This window comes from Bos grunniens, chromosome 21, assembly GCF_055505025.1.
Source record: "Bos grunniens cultivar Pamir isolate PY7600 chromosome 21, Bosgru_T2T1.0, whole genome shotgun sequence".
Classification (NCBI taxonomy): Eukaryota; Metazoa; Chordata; class Mammalia; order Artiodactyla; family Bovidae; genus Bos; species Bos grunniens.
The window spans coordinates 1,379,068-1,401,889 of NC_141185.1; the positions used below are offsets into that span (position 1 = coordinate 1,379,068).

The 22,822-nt window shown below is 68.5% G+C and overlaps 1 protein-coding gene across 2 annotated transcripts; it reads left to right on the forward strand.

Annotated features, from left to right (window-relative positions):
* The first annotated feature begins 389 nt into the window (after positions 1–389).
* Positions 390–20,969, forward strand: AKT1 (AKT serine/threonine kinase 1). Of its 2 annotated transcripts, XM_086365051.1 has the most exons (14): positions 390–618; positions 3,288–3,427; positions 12,888–13,016; positions 15,348–15,459; positions 15,538–15,685; positions 16,020–16,151; positions 16,229–16,294; positions 17,343–17,411; positions 17,550–17,675; positions 17,918–18,046; positions 18,133–18,347; positions 18,658–18,745; positions 19,543–19,645; positions 20,017–20,969. In XM_086365051.1, exons 2-14 carry the CDS (start codon positions 3,382–3,384, stop codon positions 20,094–20,096), a joined length of 1,443 nt encoding a protein of 480 aa, XP_086221177.1. In that variant the 5' UTR covers positions 390–618; positions 3,288–3,381; the 3' UTR covers positions 20,097–20,969. The 2 variants fall into 2 exon arrangements, with proteins under 2 accessions (XP_086221177.1, XP_086221178.1); XM_086365052.1 differs by lacking the exons at positions 390–618; positions 3,288–3,427; positions 12,888–13,016 and adding an exon at positions 14,291–14,934.
* The last annotated feature ends 1,853 nt before the right edge of the window (positions 20,970–22,822 follow it).

Sequence of the window (22,822 nt, forward strand, 5' to 3'; positions counted from 1 at the left end):
CTGGAGCCAACAGCTCCCCAGCTTGGGGAATATTCTAAAAGTCAGACTAACCCACACTCCAGCCCTGCTCCCGCCGGAGGGAGTCAGAAGCAGGCGGCTCAGCCCACGCAGGCCCTGTTAACAGGGTCGGGGCCGGACTGGTCCGAGAAGTGCGGGCTGGCCGGACAAGACGGGGAAACCGAGGCCAGGGAGGCCGCGGCCCGGAGACAGGCCCCGGGGAGGGGCGGGAGCGGCCGGGCTCCGCCGGCGGCCGGCCCGGCCCCAGGGCCTCTCGCCGCGCGCTCCCGCTCCCCGCGGAGGGGGCGCCCCGGGCGGCGGAGGCGGATGTGGGCGGGCGGCCGGGCGGGGCGGGCGCGGGGCGGGGAGAGGGCGGGCCGGCGGGGCCGAGCGCGGCGGGCGGGCGGCCGGCCCAGCGCAGCCGCGCAGCCAGCGCATCCCGAGGAGCGAGCCGGCGGCCGCGCACGAGCTCCGGGCCCGGCGGCGCGCGAGGCCCGCCCGAGCAGCGCCCGCCGCGGCCTCCAGCCCGGCCCCGGCCGGCCGGCCCGCGGGGATGCGGAGCAGCGGGCGCCGGAGGCCGCGGCCCGGCTAGGCCCGCGCTCTCGCCGGACGCGGCGCCCGGTGAGTCCCCGCCCGCCCGCCGCCCGCCGTCCGCCGCCGGGGCCCGGATTTCCTCCCCGCGGCCGGGCCGCTTTGTTCGCGGCCGCCGGGCCGGGGCGCGGGCCGCGCGCGGCCAGAATGGAGGCGCGGGAGCAGGAAGTGGCCGAGCGCGGCCTGGGCGGGGAGGGCGCGGGCCGAGCGGGCGGCGGGGCGGCGGGCCTCCGGCCCCGGCCTCCCGCATGACCTTGGGGAAGCGGCCCCGGCGGGCGAGGCCCGGGCCGGGGCAGAGGGGTGCGGCCCGCGCCGGGGGCCGGGGCCGGGGGTCCGTGGCGGCAGAGGGCTCCCCGGGCTCCGGCCAGCGGGATCCCGGCGCACACTGGGTGCTCGGGGGCCCGGGGAAAAGACTTGACCCGGCTCTCGTTCAAGTTTGTGGGTGGGCCCTTGGAAAGGACTTCATTTTCCCATGGACAAAAAGTTGTCCGTGGTGGCTGGGTGCCCAGGCCCTCCCACAAAGGACTACAGCCTTCCTGGGCCCTGAGACGGTTCCGGAGCTGGGTGGGTTCGCGAGTGCTGCCCACCCATCCCAGAGGCTGGGGCTCCTGCCACAGGCCGGGGGGGTCCCGGGGCAGCTGGTGAACTTGGTGGGTGGGATTGGGGTGGACAGAGCTGGGGTTGTGGGCTTGTGTTCTGTGGCCAGAGAAGCCCCCCGACGTTCACCCCTGGCCCCCTGCCACCTTGCTCAGGCCACTCCTAGGTGCCCCGGGCCTCTGGTTCACGTGAAGAGTGGGGTGCATTGGTGGGGCTTGTTCTCTGCCCTGCAGCTGAACGTCTAGTTCATAAGCGGGTGTTTTGGAGGCCAAGGGAGGGGCCTTTCGGAGCAGAGAGTATTATTTTTGGAAGGTCGTGACTTGAACAGCCATAGCAGTACTTCACCTTCGTGGTGAAGGCGCTTGCAGGACCGAAGCCGGGGAAGCAGAGGTCCCCTCGAGCCGCCCGCCCTGTGGGAGGCAGCCCAGGCCCGGCTCCGCGTGCACCTTTCTGTGGACAGGCACACCGTCCTGTGTGTGTGTGCAGATATATTTTTACACGCGGGGCTCTCGATAGCTGTTTGGCCCTGTCAGCAGCAGACCTGCTCGGCCCGTGGGGGTGCGGGGCCCCCCTGTGCACAGGTCTTTGAGTCCAGCCCTCTGCCTCCAGGCCACGCCCACTCGCGTGCCACTAGAGCCCCCTGTGTGTGCCAGGCTGGCTGAGTCCCCGCCCTGGTGGTCCCTTCTCCAGTCTCACTTGCCACGCCTGCCCGTGGGCCTGCTGAGGGGGGTCAAAGAGCGGCTTCCTTTATATCAGACGCAAACCAGAGAGTGGGTCCTCCTACCCTTCTAGGTTTAGCCCAAGATGGACAGTGCACAGCGGCTTTCTCCAGGAGCCCAGTAGGGTGGGCTGTGGGAGATGCATATAGGAAGTGTGTATAGGAAGAGTGTATATGTACGTATATCCCATGTCGGAGATACTTAGGGGTGTCTGCCCAGCTTGAGGGCCCAGAGAGGTCTTTCCAGGCCTACCCTCCTGGGTGCCCGACTAGAAGGGGAGAGGACTGCTTGTGGGGAGGATGCTGTTTCCCAGGATGCTCAGAACCAGTGATGTGGGCGCTGGGTTTTGAGGGGTGCCTAGGAGTTCGTCCAACAGGGGAGCAGAGGGGTGGGCCACACAGGATCAATGGCCAAAGTGTCTGCTCACGAGGAGGCTGCTGGTGGGCCTCCGAAGGGCGGGTGCTGGGCCTCTGTGTTTGTACAGTCCCCCCATTCCTGATTTGTTGCCTTCTGAATGCTGTAATTATGGGTCTATAACCACCCTGGACTGGGTGCTTCTCACAGACAGGACTCGTCTGAACCTCTCTTTGTCCCCAGTGCCCAGTGCTGAGCCTGGCAAAACCAGAGATGCCTGGTCCATGTTGGCCGAATGAATGAACTGGATTCAGGCCGGTGGGGGCGCTGAGGTTTAGGAGGGGCCTGGGGTTTCTCTGGGGTGGGTGTGTGAGGGGTTTCATGTCACCCTGGAGGGCTCCGGCTTGTCTGCAGCAGCCGCCTGCACTGGCCCTGCCTTCTCCACGCTGGAATTCCTCTAACCCACACTGGGACGGAGAGGAGGAGGCCTGGGTCCTTCTCGGGAACGCCCGCCTTGGGGCAGGAGCATCATGGACAGGGCGACCTGGGTGCCCTTGCCAGGGGACTGGGGAGGCCAGGAGGTGTGGGCCAAAGCAGTCAGGGGGACTGCCTGGAAGAGAGGGCCTCTGCTGGGTTGGCAGGTTAGGGAGGCTGGGGTATACCATGGGGAGCCTTTTGGGCACAGGGGTCATTTGTACAAAGGTCAGGGGAGATGGGAATGGTCAGAGAGGGGGACAGTGAGCTCTGAGGGCTTCAGGGTCAGGGAGGGGTGGTGGCAGGGGGGCTTACAGCCTGGGGGGAGGGCAGGCCTGGCCCCGGGAGCCATGTGAGTGACTTGGGATCTGGAGCCAGGGTGGGAAGGCCGTGTGGGGGGCGGCGGCAGCTCTGAAGGCTAAGGGGGACAGGTCATGTGGGAAGGCGTGCCTGGGCCAAGGCCCCAGGCACCAAGGGCCTCTTGGGCTCCCCTGAGGCTCTGAGGAGTGTTCCCCAGGCCCAGCACAGCCTCACGCTTCCCTTTGCTTCTTCCAGAGGCTGTCGGCGGCCCGCTGGGCGTGGGGCGGACCCCGCTGAGAGGCACGAGAGTGAGGTCTGGGCCGTGTTGGCCCGCGGGAGCCACAGCAGCATGAACGACGTGGCCATCGTGAAGGAGGGCTGGCTGCACAAGCGAGGTCAGTGCCCGCGGGCCGGCCCGTGAGGACCCCGAGTTGGGCCCATGGCTCCTCAGGGGCTGGGGGTGGGCTGGGCTGAGCGAGGTCAGTGCCCGCGGGCCGGCCCGTGAGGACCCCGAATTGGGCCCATGGCTCCTCAGGGGCTGGGGGTGGCTGTGGCTGCTGGACCATCAGGGCCTGCCTGGACTCTGGGAGCAGCCCAACGGTGCGTCCGGGGCCTGACGTCCCTGCGGCCTGGGGGACACAGGCCCCGCAGGGCCTCCTGGGTGGGAACGTGCACCCCAGGCCGGCATGCAGCCCGTGGAGCTGCCGCCTGGCCGAGGCTGTGGGCGGGGAGAACTACCCGTTTTCCTGGAAGGCAGCGAGGACTGGGGCCCGTCCAAGGCCTGGCACGCTGGCGGCCCAGGGCACTGCCCGAGGGCTCCTGAGGGCAGGGCAGGGCTGGCAGGCCTGGCCCGGGGCCAGTCTCAGCTGGGCTGTGGGCAGGAGGGGGCTCCGCACTGCCCGGGGCCCGGCGTGCGGCAGGCTCACGCTGGTGCTGCCAGGCCCTGGCCCCTGCCCAGCCTGCCTCTTGCTCGCCCATGTGCCTAGGGAGGGGCTCTCAGGGAGCCGGTGGGATGGAAGCTTGGGCCCGGGCCCCTTGCCTTGTGGCCCTGCTGCCTCCTGTCCCGTAGAGGCTGGACAGGCCCCGGGAGCAGGACAGGCCGGAGGTCGAGGTGTCCGAGGCGTTCAGGCAGGGCGTGCTCTCCTGCTCCAGGCCGGGGGCTGGTTAGTCACCACCTGCTCCCCCAACTTCCCCTTCCTGGAGACCAGCTCCCTCCCAGAGCTCTGGCCGCCCTACACTAGCTAGCCACTAGCCCCCCTCCTCACGCATGCCCTCCGGGGACCGTGTCCCCTCTCCAACTCAGGACCCCACAGGCCACTGGGAGGGGGACCTGAGGCACAGGCGGGCAGCCGGGGAGCTGCAGTGGAAGTGCGTGTTGCGGGATGCGCAGGAGCTGCCCCGCGGAGCAGGTTGGGAAGCACAGGAGAGACGGAGATGAGACCCTGGGCGGATCAGGAGTCACGGATGCGGTCAGCGTGAGCTTTCAGAGCTCGCTCCGGCAGCGGTCGGGGGCACAGTGCTCGGCCTCTGGACGGAGGTGGGGCTGCTGCAGGGGCCTGTGGTCCGTGGCCGGCCCCCCCAGGGCTTCCTGCTGCGGCCAGCCTTCTGGGTCCCCTCCCCCAGCGTTGACCCTTTCCTGGTCCCCACCCCCCCACCCCCGCCAGGTCCCGCCCTGTCTCCTCACCTCGTCGCCCTCCTCGGGGTCAGGCCTGAGCCCGGGTCCCTGTCGTCTTCTCTGTACCTGGTGGAAGCACAGACACACCCTGGGGGCCAGGGCCTCTGATCCTTGGCAAGCGTTCGTCGACTGACTGACCAGGGACTGACCTGGGAGATGCCCAGGGTTTCAGGGCTGCCGGGGCCCCTGGCCCAGCTCCTGGGGTGTCCACTGGCCAGCCCGGTTCGGGTAGAAGCGCCCCTCTGATGCCTGGGTGCGTCTTAGAGGGCCACTCAGGGTGTGTGCCTTCTGGAGGGGCAGGGGGCGTCCAGGCAGCGCCCCGTCACTGTGTCCTTCTCCACGGGCAAGTGTGTTGCGTCCTCAGGCCTTTGTGTGCCCGTCTGAACGGTTGGAGCAGTGGAGGGCGGGCCTGGAGGGGTGGGCCCCCAGCACCTGGGCGGAGTGCAGCCAGCCTCAGGCCTGACAGAGGTCCTGCGTCCGCCCTCTCTCTGGCTCACATGCTCACCGGGCTGTGTGCAGTGTGGCCCAGGACGGGCCGTGCCTCGCCCAGGGGGCGCCCCGGGTCCACGCCCACGGCCCCCCCAGTGCCCCTGGGGGACCCCGGTGTCACTACCGTCTTGTTCGCTACATCCGTGCGTCTTCCACAAATTTGTTCTCCCTTCAAGTGTGGGCTCTTCCTGTGTGCTGCGCTTTGGGGTGAAAGGGTAAAAGGGGCAGAGGTCACAGCCAGGGTCGGGGGATCCAGGGTGACCCTGATTCGGGGCTGGAGGGCTGTAGCGTGCCATTTCTTGGGCTGCAGGGGGAACTTGTGTTTCCGTCCTGGGGGTCACGTCCTGGGGGTCCGGTGGCTGTACGCGTCCAGCCCCTTGGAGTGGGCGGGAGGGGGCGGTGTGAGCTGCTCCTGTGTGCTCCCCACCTGCCCTGCCCCCACCTCTCAGGACCGGCCGGAGGAGGACGCCAAGGCCCCCCGTGGCTCTGGGTGGAGTGGGGACCCGGGCCGGGAGTGGGCAGGGGGCTCCACCTTCCCCTCCCCACCCCCACCGCCAGGGGTCTGATTCTGAGTGGGGGGGGCTCTGACTCTCCTCCAGCTCCTCACGGACCCCCAAGTGCCCCCACGGTGCCTCTTGTTATGGAGGTCAGGGGGCTGCTGTGGGCCGGTGGGCAAGGGGCGAAGACACTTCAGGAGCCGAGCAGGTGTTGGCCTGAGAGCTGAAGGGCGGCACCCAGGATCTGTGTAGGACAGACCTCCGGGCCCGGCTCCTTCCCCCGCCCTTCAGGGGCTGCATCACTGACACGCGTGCTCTGGCCCAGAGCAGCCGAGCGGGCAGAGGAGAGCCCGCCTGGCGGCCAGCATCCGTCACCGCCCCACGGCACCCCGGCGCGGCCTCCGGGCCTCCGTGTCCCCAGGCGTCCCGGGAGCAGCCGGGGACAAGCTGCTAGAGGCTCGGAAGGACGAGGGTTGGACCAAGTGGGGCTGCAGGGACCGGGGGCAGAGCTCCTGCGAGACAGCTGCACGTCCCGAGTACGAGTGGATGTCCCAGAAGCGGGCGGCCTCCCTGAGTAAAGCAGGATGCTGCGAGTGGCGGGCAGACACCCCAGCCGTGGGTGGACACCCGGAGGGGCGGGCAGTCGCCCCTCAGCTCCACCGCAGGTGCTGGGGACAGCGGGCTCAGTGCGGCTCACAAAGGCAGCTTCGCAGAGGTCTTGTCTTGGATGTGTGCCGTCTGATTTCTGAAGGTGGACAGTTCGAAAAACCAGCCCTCCTCCAGGAGGCAGGGCTGTCTGGACTTGGCCTGCAGTCCAGCAGGAGCCCCCACGCCGTGGGGCTGAGAGGCGGGCGGAGAGCCGGCCTGGGGGCACGGGGTTCCCTGCCCAGGAGCCTTCCTGGGTCTGGCCCCCACTCCCCCAGTGAGGCCCGCCTGGCGGGGCCCTGCGTTCCTCGGGCTCGGGGCGGGGGGCGGGGTCTGGTCCTGGGGGCGCCTCAGGCCTGCCTCTATCCCGACCCTAGCCAGTGGCTGGCCCGGACCTTTCCCTGGTCCAGGCTCTTGCCAGCTCACTGAGCTGCTCCCAGCCCTCCTGGTGGGGAGTGGGCTTCTGGGCCGTGCTGGCGCCTCCCCCGCCCCCACCTCAGTCCTGGCCGGTTCCTGCTTCTGGCCGCCGCCCTGGGCTTCACCTACCCCCTCTGCTGGCTCTAGGCCCGGGAGATGGTGGTCCCGCGCGCTGACAGCCTCCCCCCCACCGCAGGCCTGAGCTTCTCACAGGGCGGGGCCGTGGGGGTGAAGCCCTGCTCCTCTCGAGGAGGCCGAGGTTCTGCTGGCCAGAACACGGGGCTCGTGGGAGCCCCAGGGGCGGGGGCCGCTCCCCGTGCTGTGTGCCCCGGCCCGGAAAGCCAGCTGAGCTGGGTCCCCGGGCTCCAGTGTCCGGCCCGGCCAGGCGTGCCCAGCTTCCCTCCGCGTCAAGTCTCGGGGGCCGTGGCTTTGGTCCTGGCGGTCCCCTTGCGCCGCTCTGAGCGGACGGCCAACCCCAAGGGTGGGGGCCGGCGCTTGGGGGCGGGCCGTGCCTGGAGGGGCGCCTCCAGCCTGCGGGCGGTGGCGACCTGGGGCCGTGGCGTGTGGCTGAGGCTGAGGCCCGCAGGCCGGTGTGGGGCCGAGCTTCCTGTTTTGTGAGCAGGCTGAATTTTCCCTTCAAAACAAACAACAAAAGAGGAAACTCCGGCGTCCTTGCGCTGGGGGTGAGGGGTCATCCCCGCCCCCGCCCCGGGTCCCCAGACTCAGACGCTGCCCCTGTCTGCTTCCTGGCCCCACGCTGGCAGGCGGGGAGGGCCCTGGCCCCTGGGAGCACAGCGAGCGCCCCTACAGGGTCGGGGAGCGCGTCCCGCCCGGCGCGGTCCTCGGGGGCAGCCTGGGCCGGGTTGCGTCAGGCCAGTTCCTAGAAGTGTGGTGGCGGTGTGGGCGTCCCCCCCCCGGCCAGGCTCCTGGCCCGCAGCTGCCCTGGGGGCCTCGCGTGACTGCTCCCACGGGGTGGGTGCCCTTGGTGTCTGCCCGTGCGCCCCCCGGGGGGGTCCCTGGCCCAGACCTGGCCCCCTTTGGCCGCTTGGGAGAGGGCCCCGACTCGGGCCCGCGTGTGCCCCACGCAGCACGCCCTCCCTGCTTTCTCGCCTGTGTCACGCGGCTCCCTAACCGTCAGAAATAAGACTCCTGTCTCAGGAATGTTGGAATTGATGGGGGGCTGGTTACATGTGCCGTTGCTCCTGCCAACCCTGGGGCTGGGGGCTGGGGCCACTGGGTGTGCGCCCAGGACCGATCCCCCTGAACCCTGGGCTTTGCCCTCTGGGCCTGGCTGGGCCTGCCTGCCCCGAGGCCTCAGCGGGATCCACAGGGTCGGGGGCCCCACACCGGGCTGACCTCAGAGGAGCCCTCTGGCCGCAAGGGTGTGCTGCTCTGCCCCAGGCTGGGGTGCAGGGTGTGTGGCGAACCTGAGTGGGGGGCTCTGAGGAGCTTGGAGGGGACAGGGCCAGGGTGGGTGTGGCTGGGAGTGTGAGGAGGCAGGGCCAGGCGCCGGCCGGTCACAGGGGGGCCCGCGGGAGAGGGGCCACTGCGACGGGCTCCACACTGGGGAGCAGTCGGCGGCGGGCAGCTGGGTGGTGGGGGCCCCCAACAGTCCCGAGGTCGCTGACTCCTCTGCTGTGCGGGTGGTGTTCTCTCCTGGGGGGACGTCGGTGCTCAGAGCCTCTTGGCCGTGGGGAGGCCGGGCTCACTTAGATGCCCGCTCTGAGCATCTGGGCCGGCGGGTGGGGGCTGTGGGCACAGGGCAGGCCCCGCTGCCCCCCGGGAGCCGGCGCCGCCCATCTGCTCACTCGCCTCCCCCTGGGCATCTCCTCTGCCCTGCCCCGTGGAGCCTGGCGCCTTCCTGGGTTTGGTTGGGTCCATCCTGGGCTCTTGGCGCGGGGTGAGAGGTATGTCCCCGGGGGAACGTTGCGGAAACCCAGCACGTGCGTGCACGTGACTTTGGGCAGCCCTGCCCGAGGGCCAGGGCCTGTGACCCAGAGGCCAGCAGCTGAGGGAGGAAGCTGTGGACTGAGAGGCCTGTGGGCTGCCCCTCCACCTCCCATCCCGAAAGCGCAGGCCCCCAGACGCCCCTGCAGCAGCGAGGCTGGGCGCCCACGCAGGCCCAGGGTGGCGGATGAGGCCTGGCGGGTGGCCGTAGGGAGAACTCTTCGGGTCCATGGTGGCCCCTGGGCAATGGGGCTGCGGCCGTTTGGCAGGCGAGGTTTCTGAGTAAGCGGTGATGTGGGTGAGGGTCATCCAGCCACTGGAGGACAGGGAGATGAGAGGCGGGGCCGTGGGTTGGGCAGGAGGCCCCATGTCCCAGGCAGAGGCCCCGGGATGGAGCCAGGGGGGCAGCTCCAAGGTGAGGGCAGGGTGGGGGGGCTCCCTGGGGTCCAGTGCCAGCCGGATGCGTGCAGGCCGGGGTCGGGACAGAGCCAGGGGGGCAGCTTTGAGGCGAGGGCGCGGGGAGGGGGTTCCCTGGGGCCCAGTGCCGGCCGGATGCGCGCAGGCCGGGGTCAGGGCGGCTGTTTTCTCTAGCCGGTACAGTGGGTGATGTCTGGTGCCCAAGGCGGAGGCGGGGTTTTCAGAGAGGGTGGCCAGGCTGGTGGACGTCCAGGCTGGGTGGGCGTGCAGGCAGGGCAGTGGTGGGTCGTGGGTGGCAAGAGGCCTGGAGGCCCGGTGCTGCCCTGGGGCAGCGGGAAGCGGGAGGGCAGCCCCCGGGGCCTTCTGCTCTGCCTCGGTAGGGGGGGCCCAGCATGCCCCCCGACTGCACCCCTGTCTGCCACCCTGCCTCCCTGCATTCCTCTGCAGTCTGTGTGCCTTGGGCCCTGCCCACTCGATGTCAGAACCAGAGACCTCACGGCTTCTCAGTCTGTCCAGAAGCGGGCCCGGCCTGGCAGCAGGACCTTGACTCTGGCCCCCAGCCGCCTCTCTGGGACCTCGAGAGCCCCTGCCTCGGGCCTCGGATTCCCCAGGGAGCGGCTAGTCATGACGCTCCCCCTTCTGTGCCTGCGGGCCGCCGGGGACGGCTCAGGGCCCGTGTGGGGGCGCACCCCTCCCCCCCATCACCTCCGCTGGGCCAGGACTGGACGCCTGTCCTCTCCGCTCCTCCGAACTGCCCGTTGTGCCCCCAGGAGGACCTTGTGAATGCTGCGTCCCCAGGAGCAAGGAGCCGGCGGTGTGGTTTGCGCGCAGACCCGGGCTCCGCTGGGGTGGGCTGTGCCCCCTCCCTGGCACCGGCTCTCAGCGTGTGCTGACCGTCCGTGGCTGGGTGTCCTGCTGGTGGGATGGGGCCTGCGGACGTGGGGACGCGGCCGGCTGTGGGCCTGGCTGGCTGGGGCGCGCGGTGGCTGTCAGTGGCCGATGGCTGTGGGGTGGGGGCGCCGCACAGGAAGCACCGTCAGCTGGCGCCCGCTCCCCGGGCCTGCTGGGGCTTGCTCTGCTCTGGAGAAGCAGCGTAGTGCTGCCTGGCCCCCTGCCAGCCGCTGCCTGCCACCCACCACTGCCGTGGCAGTGCGTTCATCCAGCAGTTTCCCCGAGAGCTGGGGACTCTGGACTGGCTCAGGGGCCCATGCAGGGGGCTCGGGGTGGGGCTCGGAGGGGCCAGACCCCCGGCGGGGGAGGGTGTGCCCGTGGCAGGCCCGGGTTCTGAGAGCCCGCGTGCTGCTTCCCCGGGGCCCACAGCTCGGGTCTCGGCCTCTGCGTCTCCTGCCCGGGTGCCCTGACCCACAATGCGCTGGGACCCGTGCTGGGACTCACACTGGGAGATGTGCTGGGGGATGTGGGGGGCTGGCCGTCAGCCTGCGTTCGTCCTGTCTCCTAGCTGGTCCCCGGCCCGGCTGTGGGAGGCCAGAGATGCTGGAGAGGAACCCGCCCCCCCGACCCTTCCCTGGGAGTCCTGTAGCCGCTTCCTGGGGATGAGCTGGCGCGGTGGGAGGGCCCTGCTGGCAAACCGTACTTGGGGATGCTGAGGGGAACCTGGGGGGCAGGAGAGGAGGGGTCCCCGCCTTGGGCTTCCCTGTCTGTCCCCAGCACGGGCTGGGGGTGTCTGTCCTGCCGTTCCCCCGTCGTCGGCCCCCAATGTTACGGCCAAGTGGACAGCATGGTGTGGCCAGGCCCTGGGCCGGCGGCCCTCCCCACGCCCTGCCTGTGCCAAGCTCATTCACATGCAGGCCACAGCCCAGGTCGCAGCTGGCGGCCCCCGAGTGACCGCCTGGCTGGACGTCTGCAGGCGGGAGTGTCCCAGAGACTGAAGAACGGGGTCTGTGTGTCTCCGAGCCTCAGCCCTGGCCTCCTCCTGCCGTCCCCCCACTGCAGCAGGGTTCCTGCTCCTCCTCCGGGGGTCTGTGTGCCGGCTGCTGGGGGCCCGAGGCGGGTGCGGCAAGAGGCCACCTCCTCCGGCCGTCGTGTCCACTGTGGGCTGCCTGGCCCCCCTTTAGTGCCCTGGGTGCGGGCTGGCGGGGAGCCCAGCAGGCCTGCGGCCGGCCCGGGACCCCTCCTCACGGGTCTGTCCATATTGAGTGCCTGCCCCTCGGCTTCTTTCGGCCCGTGCTCCCTGCCACCCCCACCCGCCCGGGTCGGGTCCCAGACCCCGCGTGGCTCTGGCAGTGGGCTCGTTGGGGGAGAGTGGGTGGGGTCTGAGGCCTGGGCTGGGGCATGGGGGGGTATTGCTGGCGGCCCGCGTGGGGCACGGCGCTGGGGGCCCACGCTGGGCGCTGTGGGGGCGGCAGCATTTGGTGAATGAAGATGGATCTGGGGGCTGCTTGGATGCGGCGTGCATCGCTCTCCCAGCGCACTTAGCGTCCCGGGGAGCGGCAGCTGGCGGGACGGGAGGCTCTCCATCAGGGGCCGACAGCTCCAGACTGGCGCGCAGGCGGGTGGGGTGAGTGGCGGGCGGGCGGGTGGGTGGGGTGAGTGGCGGGCGGGCGGCCCCCAGCCAGCTCTGCCCCCCACCCCCGCCCTCCTCCCCCAGCGCTGGTACAGGCTGGCAAGGGGCCCCCAGTCCTGGGACAGGAAGCACCGTGCTGGCCACCTCCCCTGGGGTTTGGGTCTCAGGACTGGGTGGGGACCCTGCTAAATGCTGCCGGAGTGGAGGCAGGTCACTGGCTGCCTCCTGGGCCCTCCCGGGTGGGTCAGTAGTGTCTGGGCCTGGTGGAGACCCCTGCCTGCGATCCCTGGCGGATAGCAGGGAGTTCCTGGATGCCCCTCGCATCCCCCAGAGGCCCTGGATGGGAGTGGGCTGGGGCGGAGCAGTGGGCGAGGGGAGGGGGTCTGGTCCCCGCTTGGCCTGCAGGTGGCCGTGTCCAGGAAAGCCTGGCCCCCTCCCCTCCACTGCCCGGTGGCCCTCTGTGGAAGCGGGTGCCTAATTAGTAAGTTCTCTTCTGTCGTTCAAACTCCTTGCTCGGCAAAATGGAAATGAAACGTTTTTCCTGGGTGTCAGTATGAAAAATGGCAGTCGCTGGGACGTCACGGAGGACATCTGCTCTGGTCTCTGGCGCGTGTACGGCTGATGCTGCAGAACTTGGGGGGAAACTTTCCCGGGGACCTGGGTGACCTATGGGTGGGACGCAGGGCCTTCCAGGCCTGGCTTCACAATAGCGTGCTGGGCTCCCCTGGACGGCAGGAGGGTCATCATGTGGGCAGGGGCTTCTGCTCCGAGTGCCCACCCTGGGGACCTGCTGAGGGTGGGCTCGCGTCTGCCAGGGGAGCCCGGGCGTCTTACTCTCGAGTGTGGTGCTGGCTGCTCGGCGCTGGACGCCAGGTTCCTGGAGGGCCCTTAGGACTGGGCCAACCTCCATCAGGTCCAGGCGCCCACCTGACCCCCTTTCCAACACAGGCTGGGGTGGGCTGTCCATCAGAGGTGGGTGCTATCCCACAGCAAGCCCCGCCTGCCCACCCGGCCTCCACCCCAGGGGAATCGGGGTCTGTGCCTGACCTGGCCTGTCCCTCGACCTGGGGATGAGGGTGTGTGGGCCCGGCGCGCCGCCCAGCGGCCCAGCCTCACGCCCACCTGCCCTCCACCCTGGGATCGGGGTCCGTGCCTAGCCTGGCCTGACCCTCGACCTGGGGATGAGGGTGTGTGGGCCCGGTGCGCGGCGCAGCGGCCCAGCCTCACGCCCGCCGCCTCCGCAGGCGAGTACATCAAGACGTGGCGGCCGCGTTACTTCCTCCTGAAGAACGACGGCACATTCATCGGCTACAAGGAGCGGCCGCAGGACCTGGAGCAGCGTGAGTCGCCCCTCAACAACTTCTCCGTGGCCCGTAAGTGCGTGGAAGCCAGGGGCGGGGGTCCCTGCACATCTGCAGTCCCTCGTGGGCCCCCCGGCCTCTGCGTCGGGCCGGCAGCCCTCGGGGACTGTTAGTCGCTGGTTTTGGCTGCGCGGGTCTCTGAGCCGAGGCCCAGGGCTATTGGGGGTGGAGTGCTCCCCCCGGAGGCGCTGACGGGCCCCCAGGGCTTCTCCCCAAGGCCGGACCCGAGGCAGGCCGGAGCGCCCGGCTTTGGGGACCTCTGTCTTCCCATCACAGGTTCTCAGAGGCCCTGGCCCTGTGGGGGCGCGTGTGCCCACCTCAGCAGGGTGCAGGCTGGGTGGGTGCCGCAGTGCAGCCCGGGGTGTCTCAGGAGGCTCAACGGATGGGCGCGTTTTTTCTAAAGCAAGTGCTGCCATGGCCTCATGCACCTGTAGGGGGACGGCAGGTGCGACTCTACCCGAGGCGGGGGGGACCCAGGCGTGAGGACGGGCGGCCTGGCAGGGCCTCCAGCCCGGGTGCCGTGCCCAGGGCTGGCCCAGGACGTGGGCCTGGGGGTGGGTGAGTGATGGCTTGTTGACTGGCAGGCCCCGGGGCCCGCCCACCTGCTGCTGGGTCACAGAACACAGGCCCAGTCCCACCCCGGCTCCTCGTAAGCCCCCCACCCTCCCTGCCGCGAGCCCTGGGAGCCCGGGGCCTGCCAGCTCCCCAACCCTGCATCAAATGGGGGTTGTGGTGCAGGGTCGGGGGGTAGCACATGGCCCATCCCCCAGCCTCTGTGCCTGCAGATCCCCGGGTGGGGCCTGCCTGCTCCCTGGGCTGTCTGTGCTGCGAGGAGGCCCAGCCGGCACACCCTACCCCAGGGCTTCCAACATGGGGAGCAGAGGACCTGGCCCTGACGAGGCCCTGGCTGGGGGCCCCCTGGGGTGCTTTACCAGGGCCCGGCTCCCGTGAGCCCTGAGCCCTCCTCCCAGGCTCCTCAGGTGTCAGCAAAGCAGCAGGTAGAACAGAGGCGGGGGCCACGGAGGCAGATCCCCCTCCCGGCAGCCCCGTGGCCGCATGTCTGGGCTCCCCACGGGTCCCCCTGGGCCGGGCTGGGGGCTTTGGGCCTAGGAAGGATGCTCAGCTGGGCAGCTGCCACCTCGTGGGGGAGGACGTCCCTCAGGAGTGTTGCCCAAACCCAGCACGGGAGTGTGGGGGCCGTCGGGATACACGGGAGGCGGGCACCACCCCGGGGGCCTCCGGCAGCAGGTGAGGCGGGGCTTGAGGCAGGCCACAGGCGCGCAGGCGCAGGAGCTCCGGAGCAGAGCCGAGAGGGGGCCGGCGGCTCCGCAGGGGCCTCCGGAGCAGGGGCTGTTCACTGGGGAGGGATTCCCGGGGTGGGGGCAAGAAGTCAGGCCCTGGATGGGGGTTGACCGCCTGGGTCCTGGGGGCTCCTGGTGGTCTCGATGGGCGGAGTGAGTTGGAGGAGGGGTGTGCAGACCCAGAAGGCTGCCACACAGATTTTCTTCCCTCCCCTGCCCCCGGTAGACGCGGGCCTCCAGCACCGCGCCCCCCAACCCCGCCCGGGAGCCCCCTGCCCTGGTCCCTAGCCTGGCAGACCGTTCCTTGTTTTGCGCTCGGCTGAGCCTGGCGGGGCCCCTCGCGGTTGCCAGGGCCTAGATGCTGGAATGTCGGAGGCCCCTGCGCTGGCCCCAGGCCCCTCCTGCCTCACACAGGCCGAGCTGGAACCCAGCCCTGCTCCAGGCCCCGACACACCCACAGCTCCTTTGCTGCAGGTGTGCATGTTTGGGGCATGCGTGCTCCAGACGTGCGTGCGTTCCCAGGCCTGCCAGCCTGTCTCTGCTCCTGCGTGCACCCGGGGTCACGGGCAGCAGTGTGGGGAGGGTCAGCCCAGGTGGCCTCTGGAGCGGACAGGCGGCCTCTCCAGAGGGTGAGTCATTATCAGCCTCCGTCCCAGGTCTGGCCCTGCGCTGAGACAGGGAGCCCGCTGGTCCTCGTGTGGCTGGGGGGTGGGACATTCCTGCTCGGGAAGCTGGGGAGCTGCTCTCCCAGAGGCCTCCTCCCCGCCAGCCCCTCCTCAGGCCCCCCAGACCCCCCACCCTCCTACTGGTTGAGGACCGTGTCCTGGGCAGCTGGAGATCTCAGAGACCAAAGAATAGACCATGGAGATGGATTCGCCCAGTCGCAGACACCCCCTCAGGGGCACTGCCTAGCTCTCAGCAGGGTCCCAGCTGGAAGGGGCGCTCTGGCCCCCTTTTACAGGGTGGGAGACTGAGGCTTGGAGAGGTCTGGCCTGCGGTGGGTGGGCTGGGACGCTGTGCAGAAGCTGCTGCCTGCCCCTAGAATGCCAGCTGATGAAGACGGAGCGGCCGCGGCCCAACACCTTCATCATCCGCTGCCTGCAGTGGACCACGGTCATCGAGCGCACGTTCCACGTGGAGACGCCCGAGGAGCGGTAGGGAGTGCAGGCGCCGCGGCCGGGGAGGTCCTGGGCCCTGGGCAGAGCCGCGGGTCTCACCTGAGCATCCTGCAGGGAGGAGTGGACCACCGCCATCCAGACGGTGGCCGACGGGCTCAAGAGGCAGGAGGAGGAGACGATGGACTTCCGGTCGGGCTCACCCGGCGAGAACTCGGGGGCCGAGGAGATGGAGGTGTCGCTGGCCAAGCCCAAGCACCGCGTGGTAAGTCCCAGCCCTGCCCGGGACCCTGCAGTCACGGCCCCCCCACATCCCACCTCCCAGCCCCTGCATGGAAGCAGGGGAGAAATGCTGGGTGCAGGAAGGCCTGGGTACTGTTATCTCGTCCCCCAAACCCCAGCGTTCCCAGTCAGGGCACACAGCCCTCCTATCTCCCTTGAGCCCTGGACCCGCAAGGACCATCTCTCCTGCCTGCTGCCCTGGCCTCACTGTGCTTGGCCCCGAGGCTGCCCGCAGAGACCCCAGCCCCCCTCCGCTGTTGGGCTGCCAGCAGTCACCGTGCTGCCCCCTGATCCTGGCGCCTGCATGCTGCCCTCAGACCATGAATGAGTTTGAGTACCTGAAGCTGCTGGGCAAAGGCACCTTCGGGAAGGTGATCCTGGTGAAGGAGAAGGCCACAGGCCGCTACTACGCCATGAAGATCCTAAAGAAGGAGGTCATCGTGGCCAAGGTAGGGGCTGGGGCTGGGGCTGGGGGCGGGGGGCCGGGTGGGGCCAGGCAGGCGGCTCAGCAGGGCCTGTCTTCCAGGACGAGGTGGCCCACACGCTCACAGAGAACCGCGTTCTCCAGAACTCCCGGCACCCGTTCCTGACGGTGAGTGCCCCCCATGCCCCTGGGGTGGAGGCGTGGATGCGCAGCGCCGGGACCCCAGCCTGTCCTCCCTGCCAACCCGGCAGGCTCAGAGCTTGGCCGATGGTGGGCGGGCTTGCAGGAGGGGCGGACGGCGGTGCCAGGTGCGGGGCGTGGGGGTACACAGAGTGAGCAGGGGCTCCCGGCCTCCCTCTGTCCTGCTGAGACCCCGGGAGGCTGCACTCCCCACGCCCACCCCTCTGCTTCCCCTGGGAGGCTCACGGCACTCCCTGTCCTGGGGGAACTCGGCCCAGGGGGGATGTATGGAAAACCCCTGAACCCTGAGCCCTCTGCGCCCTCGGGAGCAGCCAGGCGTTGGCTGGATTCAGCCGCCAGGCCTGGCTGGCCGCGCTCCAGAAGGTCAGCGGTCAGGCGACCGGGCCAGCCTCCAGAGTCTTGTCCCCAGGACCACTGTGCTCAGCATGGTGTCTACTCTCCAGGGGACGCCTGGTCTAACGCTGGGAGAGAGCCGAGGAGCAGTCAGGCTTCTGGTGCTTTTGTCCCTAAGATTCTCATGAGAAGCGTGAGGCGTTAAGAGCAGACACTGTGTTTGTCCGCCCAGACTTAGCATGAGCGTGGCTTTGCCTCTTCGGCTTCATTTTGCGCCTTCCCCTTTGTCTGGCCAGAGGATTGTGAGGAGAAGGCCAGGCTTTGTCACGCCCTCCACTGGGTACCGGCCACCTCAAGTCCTGCAGAGATCCAGACTTGCTCTCCCTGGGGATGCTTGCCTCCCTCTGGCTCTCCCTGGGGATGGGGGATGGAGCAGGGCGTGGGGGAGGGTCTCTTGTCTGTATCTTCAGGAGCCAGCGGGCCATCCCATCAGAAGCCTTTCTTTTGAAGTGAGGCTGCCTGTGGCTTGAAGCGTGAGAGCAGTGATCACGTCTCCACGTGGTCACTGGACCTGCAGCTGCTGGTCCTCAGGCGTGGCCTTTGGGACAGCGGGGGTCCCCCACTCCACAGGGCAGACCCCTGCCCGGCCCAGGGCCGGGTTCCAGCTCTGCTTCCCTCGCAGGCCCTCAAGTACTCCTTCCAGACACACGACCGCCTGTGCTTCGTCATGGAGTACGCCAACGGGGGCGAGGTAGGGCCCTACCCCAGAGCGGCCCTCTCTGAGACCCGGGTGTCCGGGGGCCACCCTCCCCACTCCGCGCCGGGTTAGGCTCTCTGCCCCGCGGCCCTGGCCCAGGTGGCTGGCCCAGCTCAGGCTCTCGTCCCGCAGCTTTTCTTTCACCTGTCCCGGGAGCGGGTGTTTCCCGAGGACCGGGCCCGCTTCTACGGCGCCGAGATCGTGTCGGCCCTGGATTACCTGCACTCGGAGAAGAACGTGGTGTACAGGGACCTCAAGGTGGGCGAGGCCGCGGAAGAAGCTGGGGGCGGGGCTGGGGTGGGGGAGGCGAGCGGGGGTGGGGCCGGGACGTGGGGAGGAGAAGCGGGGCGGGGCGGGGCGGGGCGGGGCGGGGCGGGGCGGAGCCGAGAGGGGGGTCGGGGCGGGGCTGGGGGAGGGGGGAGGGGAGGCCGGCCTGGGGCACCGGGCGCCGGGCGCCAGGTGGCTGGGAGGCGGGCTGAGCTGGAGGCCAACTCCTGCAGCTGGAGAACCTCATGCTGGACAAGGACGGGCACATCAAGATCACCGACTTCGGACTGTGCAAGGAGGGCATCAAGGACGGCGCCACCATGAAGACTTTCTGCGGGACCCCCGAGTACCTGGCCCCCGAGGTGCGCACCGCCTCCCCCCCCCCCCCCCCCCCCCGCCGGGTCCTCATGTCCCCTGTGCTCTCTGAGCCCGTGCCCTGCACCCCCAGGTGCTGGAGGACAACGACTACGGCCGGGCAGTGGACTGGTGGGGGCTGGGCGTGGTCATGTACGAGATGATGTGCGGCCGCCTGCCCTTCTACAACCAGGACCACGAGAAGCTCTTTGAGCTCATTCTCATGGAGGAGATCCGCTTCCCCCGCACACTCAGCCCGGAGGCCAAGTCTCTGCTCTCCGGGCTGCTCAAGAAGGACCCCAAGCAGCGGTGAGCCCTGCCCCGAGCCGCCCTCCAGCTGCCTGTCCCCCGACACCCCCAGGCACTGCTCAGCAGGCTTTGCTGGTGGCTGTGTGTGATGTACTTGGCCTGGGCTGGCCCAGGCAGGGCGGCCCCTCATACCTGGCCAGGAAGAGCCTGCCCGGCTCATGGTTCTGCCCACCTAGTGCCCGCACCTGCGGGACTTTGCCGCGGAAGGGGCTCCTCTTGTTCTTTGCTGCCTGGCAGCCGGCCTCAGCCTGAGCCCGGCCCGGGCCCGGCAGGCACGACCGGTCACCGTGGCTACCGTTCCCCCCCCCAGGCTTGGTGGGGGCTCTGAGGACGCCAAGGAGATCATGCAGCACCGATTCTTCGCCAGCATCGTGTGGCAGGACGTGTACGAGAAGAAGGTGCGTGGGGCCGTGCCCCAGCCAGCACACCCGCTCACCTGCACCTGCTCACACCTGACTCACATCTCACACCCCTCACACGTGCTCACACCCCCACACACATGAGGAGGCTTTCGAGGGTTGAGGCAGCATGCTTCCTGCACACGTGGTTCTCTGCTTTTTGCCCTCTGTGGGACCCACGAGCTCCAGGCCCTGGCCCGTGCTGGCAACGTGGCTCACAGACCCAGGGAGCTGGTCCCTAGGCTTGCTAGCTGTCTCTCCTGAAGCCTGCTTCCACCCTGTTGCCAGCACACCCCTTCTCTGCAGGCTGCACACAGCCAGCTGGACCTCTGTCCCTGAGACGGGGCTCCCTGACTCTGCCCCTCTCCAGCCAGCATCCTGCCCTAGGGCCTGCTTGCCTCCTGGCCCTGCCTTCTGAGGGCTCTGGTGCCAACCCTGACCCAAGCAAGACCCAGCCTGCTAGTTGCTGCTAGTTCCCAGGCAGTCCTGACCCCAGTCCAGGGTGGAGCACACGGGGGTCTTTGCTTCCTCCCATGAGCCTGGCCCTTTAAAGTTGCCCTCGAATCCTCTGTCATGGTGGGTCCTCTGCAGCCTGACGCTGCCTGGCCACTGATGCCCAGGGCCGAGAGTGAGGTGGGCAGCCCTGCAGGTGGGTCCCTGAAGGGCGAGGTCCCCCAGGGTACCCAGGCAGGGGAAGGCCTGGCCACAGGCTTGTCTCCTGGGTGGGGAGCTGTGTCTGGGTCCAGGTGTGCCAGGGAGCACGGAGCAAGGCTGTAACCCACCCCTACCTCCTGCAGCTCAGCCCGCCCTTCAAGCCTCAGGTCACATCTGAGACGGACACCAGGTATTTTGATGAGGAGTTCACGGCCCAGATGATCACCATTACGCCACCTGACCAAGGTGAGGGTGCCCTTCCCACCGACCCCTCCTCTTGAGACAATAGAATTCTGTTTAGCATTTTACTGGGTGGCCCCCTCTCCTGTTAGGGGAGAAGGCAGTGGCACCCCACTCCAGTACTCTTGCCTGGAAAATCCCATGGACAGAGGAGCCTGGTAGGCTGCAGTCCATCGGGTCGCTAAGTCAGACACGACTGAACGATTTAACTTTTCACTTTCCCTCTGCAGGGTGGGCACCGGGGCCGCAGTCCCCTGGTCCCGGGATCGTGGGGGCGGGGGTCACTGAGGCTTGTTGTGGAGTCTTGGGGGTGAGCCCTCGGGGCCTGCCTGGGTTTCCCCGGTGCCCGGGAGCTGAGCTGCCCCTCCTGTCCACAGACGACAGCATGGAGGGGGTGGACAGCGAACGGAGGCCCCACTTCCCCCAGTTCTCCTACTCGGCCAGCGGCACGGCCTGAGGGGCCCGCTGGGCCGAGCTCAGTACACCGCCATGGGCAGCCACGTGCTCTGGACGACGCTTCCGAGGACTGGGAGGAAGCCTCGCACGGAGGATCTGTATTTAATGTTTTTTATTTCTGGATGCGTTTGAGTGGAACCACGCCATCCTCCAACACGGATGGGGAGGCACCCCATGCCATGGGCAGGGCCGCCCGCACTGGGGGCAGAGTGCCCCTGGCCGGCCCGCTCGGGAGGAAGACGTTCTGCGGTTTCTCTTAATTTATTCATCCAGTTCTCCAGACGCTGCCTCGGCCTTTGGAATGATTAGATTCCTGTAGGAAAACGAGGACTTCTGCAGCCGCGTGCACGCGGGTCCCCATGGGCCCTGCCCGTGGCCCCTCCATCCATCCGTCCGGTCAGCTGTCCCTGGCTGCCCCTGTTTCCCCCAACCCCGCAGCCCTGGAAGCCGTCTGGCTGTGGGGTGCTGGCCCAGCCCCCTCTCGCTTGGGGAGGGGCTGAGCGGAGGCTGCAGGAGGGTGGCCCCCATGATCAGGCCGGGCTGGGGCTCTGGCAAGATAGAGGGGCCGGGTGCCACCTATCGCTGTCTGTGCGTACTGGGGTTTCTGATCTCAGGAGAAAGCCCTCCCTGCGCCCCTTTCCCACTGGGACCGTCTCTCCGATGGCTCCCCCCGGTAGCACTTGTCCTTCTAGAAGCTTCACTCCCGCTGTCGCCCCAGCCCTGCCCGGCGCCCTCTACAGGGGCCGTTGCTGCGCCCTGTGCGCCTCCTGGCCAGACGCTGCGCTGCACCAAGGCGTTTTTTTATACTCAACTTTAGTATTTTTACTATTATGAGACTTTCCCTCCAAATTCTTCAATAAAAATTGCTTTTCAACTCTGTGGCTCGTTTTGCTGGGTGGCGGATGGAAGAGCATGTGGCTGAGCCCCTGGCAGGGCGCACTTGGCCTTCCCGCGCCCAAGGTGGCCTGCCTGGAGGCCCGGGGACGACCTGAGAGGGAAGGTGTCCCTCACCTGCCTCTGGCAGGATTTGCCAGGGACTCGGAGGAAATGCCTTGGCTGCCCCTGTGCCCATGGCTTCACCCCAGCCCCACACCTCAAGCAGGCCATCCAGGCTGCACAGCTGTGTGCCCAGCAGCACCGTCCATGCAGCAGGCCTGACCACCAGGACGGACCGGGACCCTGCAGGGTCCACTGCTGGCTAGGACAGACAGTCCAGCCACCACCAGGCCCTGGGACCTAAGAGGACCAGAGGGCAGCCTGCCTGGGGTCACACAGCGAGCCTGGGACAGCTGGGCGGGGGGGCCAGGGTGTCTAAGACGAGCCTCGGGCGCCACCTGCTGGGTGCAGAGAGAAGTTGCCGCGCAGCACCGGGGCACAAGCAGGGAGGGATGGGGCCTCGCTCTCCCCTCCAGTGGGCTCTGCCCTGAAGGTGGGGGCTGGACAGTCACAGGGCCTGGCGCCTGCGCGGGGGGACGGGCAGGAGCCATCTCTTCTCCAGGCTCCGGGGCAGGTGGCCCTGACAAGGCATTCCTTGGAGTGGGGCGGCTGCCCGCTTGTGCTGGACGGGGTGCCTGAGCAGTGTGGGGTGCTGGAGGTCAGTCCAGGCCTGGGGGTGCCTCTGGAGCCGCCCAGTTCTCTGGGTGGTCCCTTGGGCCCGTTCTGACGGACTCTCGGCTCTCTCTAGTATGCAGCAGCTCTCTTGGAAACCAAACTACGCCAAATGTTACCTGCTAAGCATGCTCTGGACCAAGTTCAGAAACAAACATGCCTCAGCCTGGAAGCCTGTGCGCTGGTGGAACGCACCGTGGCACAGCCCGTGGAACACAGTACGAGGCTCCTCAGAACAGCTGGAACCACCACGGGACGCGGCAGTCCCGCTCCTGCAAATATGTATGTGCCCCAGAGAGGGGAAAGCAGGGTCTTGGGGAGGTGTGCATTTTAACACCATAAAAAAGGGAGCAGTACCCGATGATCCCCAGACTTCAAGTAAATGATAGCCCAACGTGGCCTATGTTGTGTGGAAACCCAGGGGGTGCCTTTGAAGCTGAAGCTGGGGCGTGGTGGGGGCAGCTGGCCAGAGAGAGGGGCTTGAGCCGTTCCTTCCCACAGGACCCCCTTGGGAGATGGGGTGATGGCCCCAGGGACATTCCTTGGCCTGGGACAGGCTTCAAGGTCACGGGCACGGACACAAGCGTGACCTTAATCTCTGTCCCATCCGGGAGGGTTGGGCCAAGAGGGGATGAGCCAGGGGCGAAGACCCCAGAACATCCAGACCTTCCTGGAGGCGGGGCTGTGGAGGCACCTCCCTGGCAGGGTGGCCTGGTGAATCGTGGCCCCGGGTCAGTGAGGCCCAGCGGGGCAGCCTGGCCTGCAAGGGAGGCTGTAATGCCCGCCCACGTCCCACCCTGTCCTTCACTAGGCTGGCCCCCCGAGGGACAGGGAGACGGGAACAGAAGGCCTTTAGCATCTGGAGTGCCCACGGGTCAGGCCAGCTCCCAGTGAGGGGCCGGCCAGGCTGGGGTGTTGGGGTGGCATAGGGTCAGGGCCTTCCCCGAAGTAGATGCCAGCCCAGGAATGTCTGCTCAAAGATGGCTCATCATTCAACAGACACTCAGCCCACCCTTTCACTCTGAGTTTGCCTCTCTATACTTGAACAGGACTTCTTGTCAACGAGGGGGCTGTCTGCTCTCGCTGTTGTCTGGGCTGTCTGAGGGTCTTCACCCCTCG

Coding starts and splice junctions, on each gene's coding strand:
- AKT1 (XM_086365052.1), top strand. CDS start 14,664: ATGCTGGAATGTCGGAGGCCCCTGCGCTGGCCCCAGGCCCCTCCTGCC. Junction 15,460..15,537: donor GTGGAGACGCCCGAGGAGCG/GTAGGGAGTGCA, acceptor AGCATCCTGCAG/GGAGGAGTGGACCACCGCCA. Junction 18,047..18,132: donor CCGAGTACCTGGCCCCCGAG/GTGCGCACCGCC, acceptor CTGCACCCCCAG/GTGCTGGAGGACAACGACTA.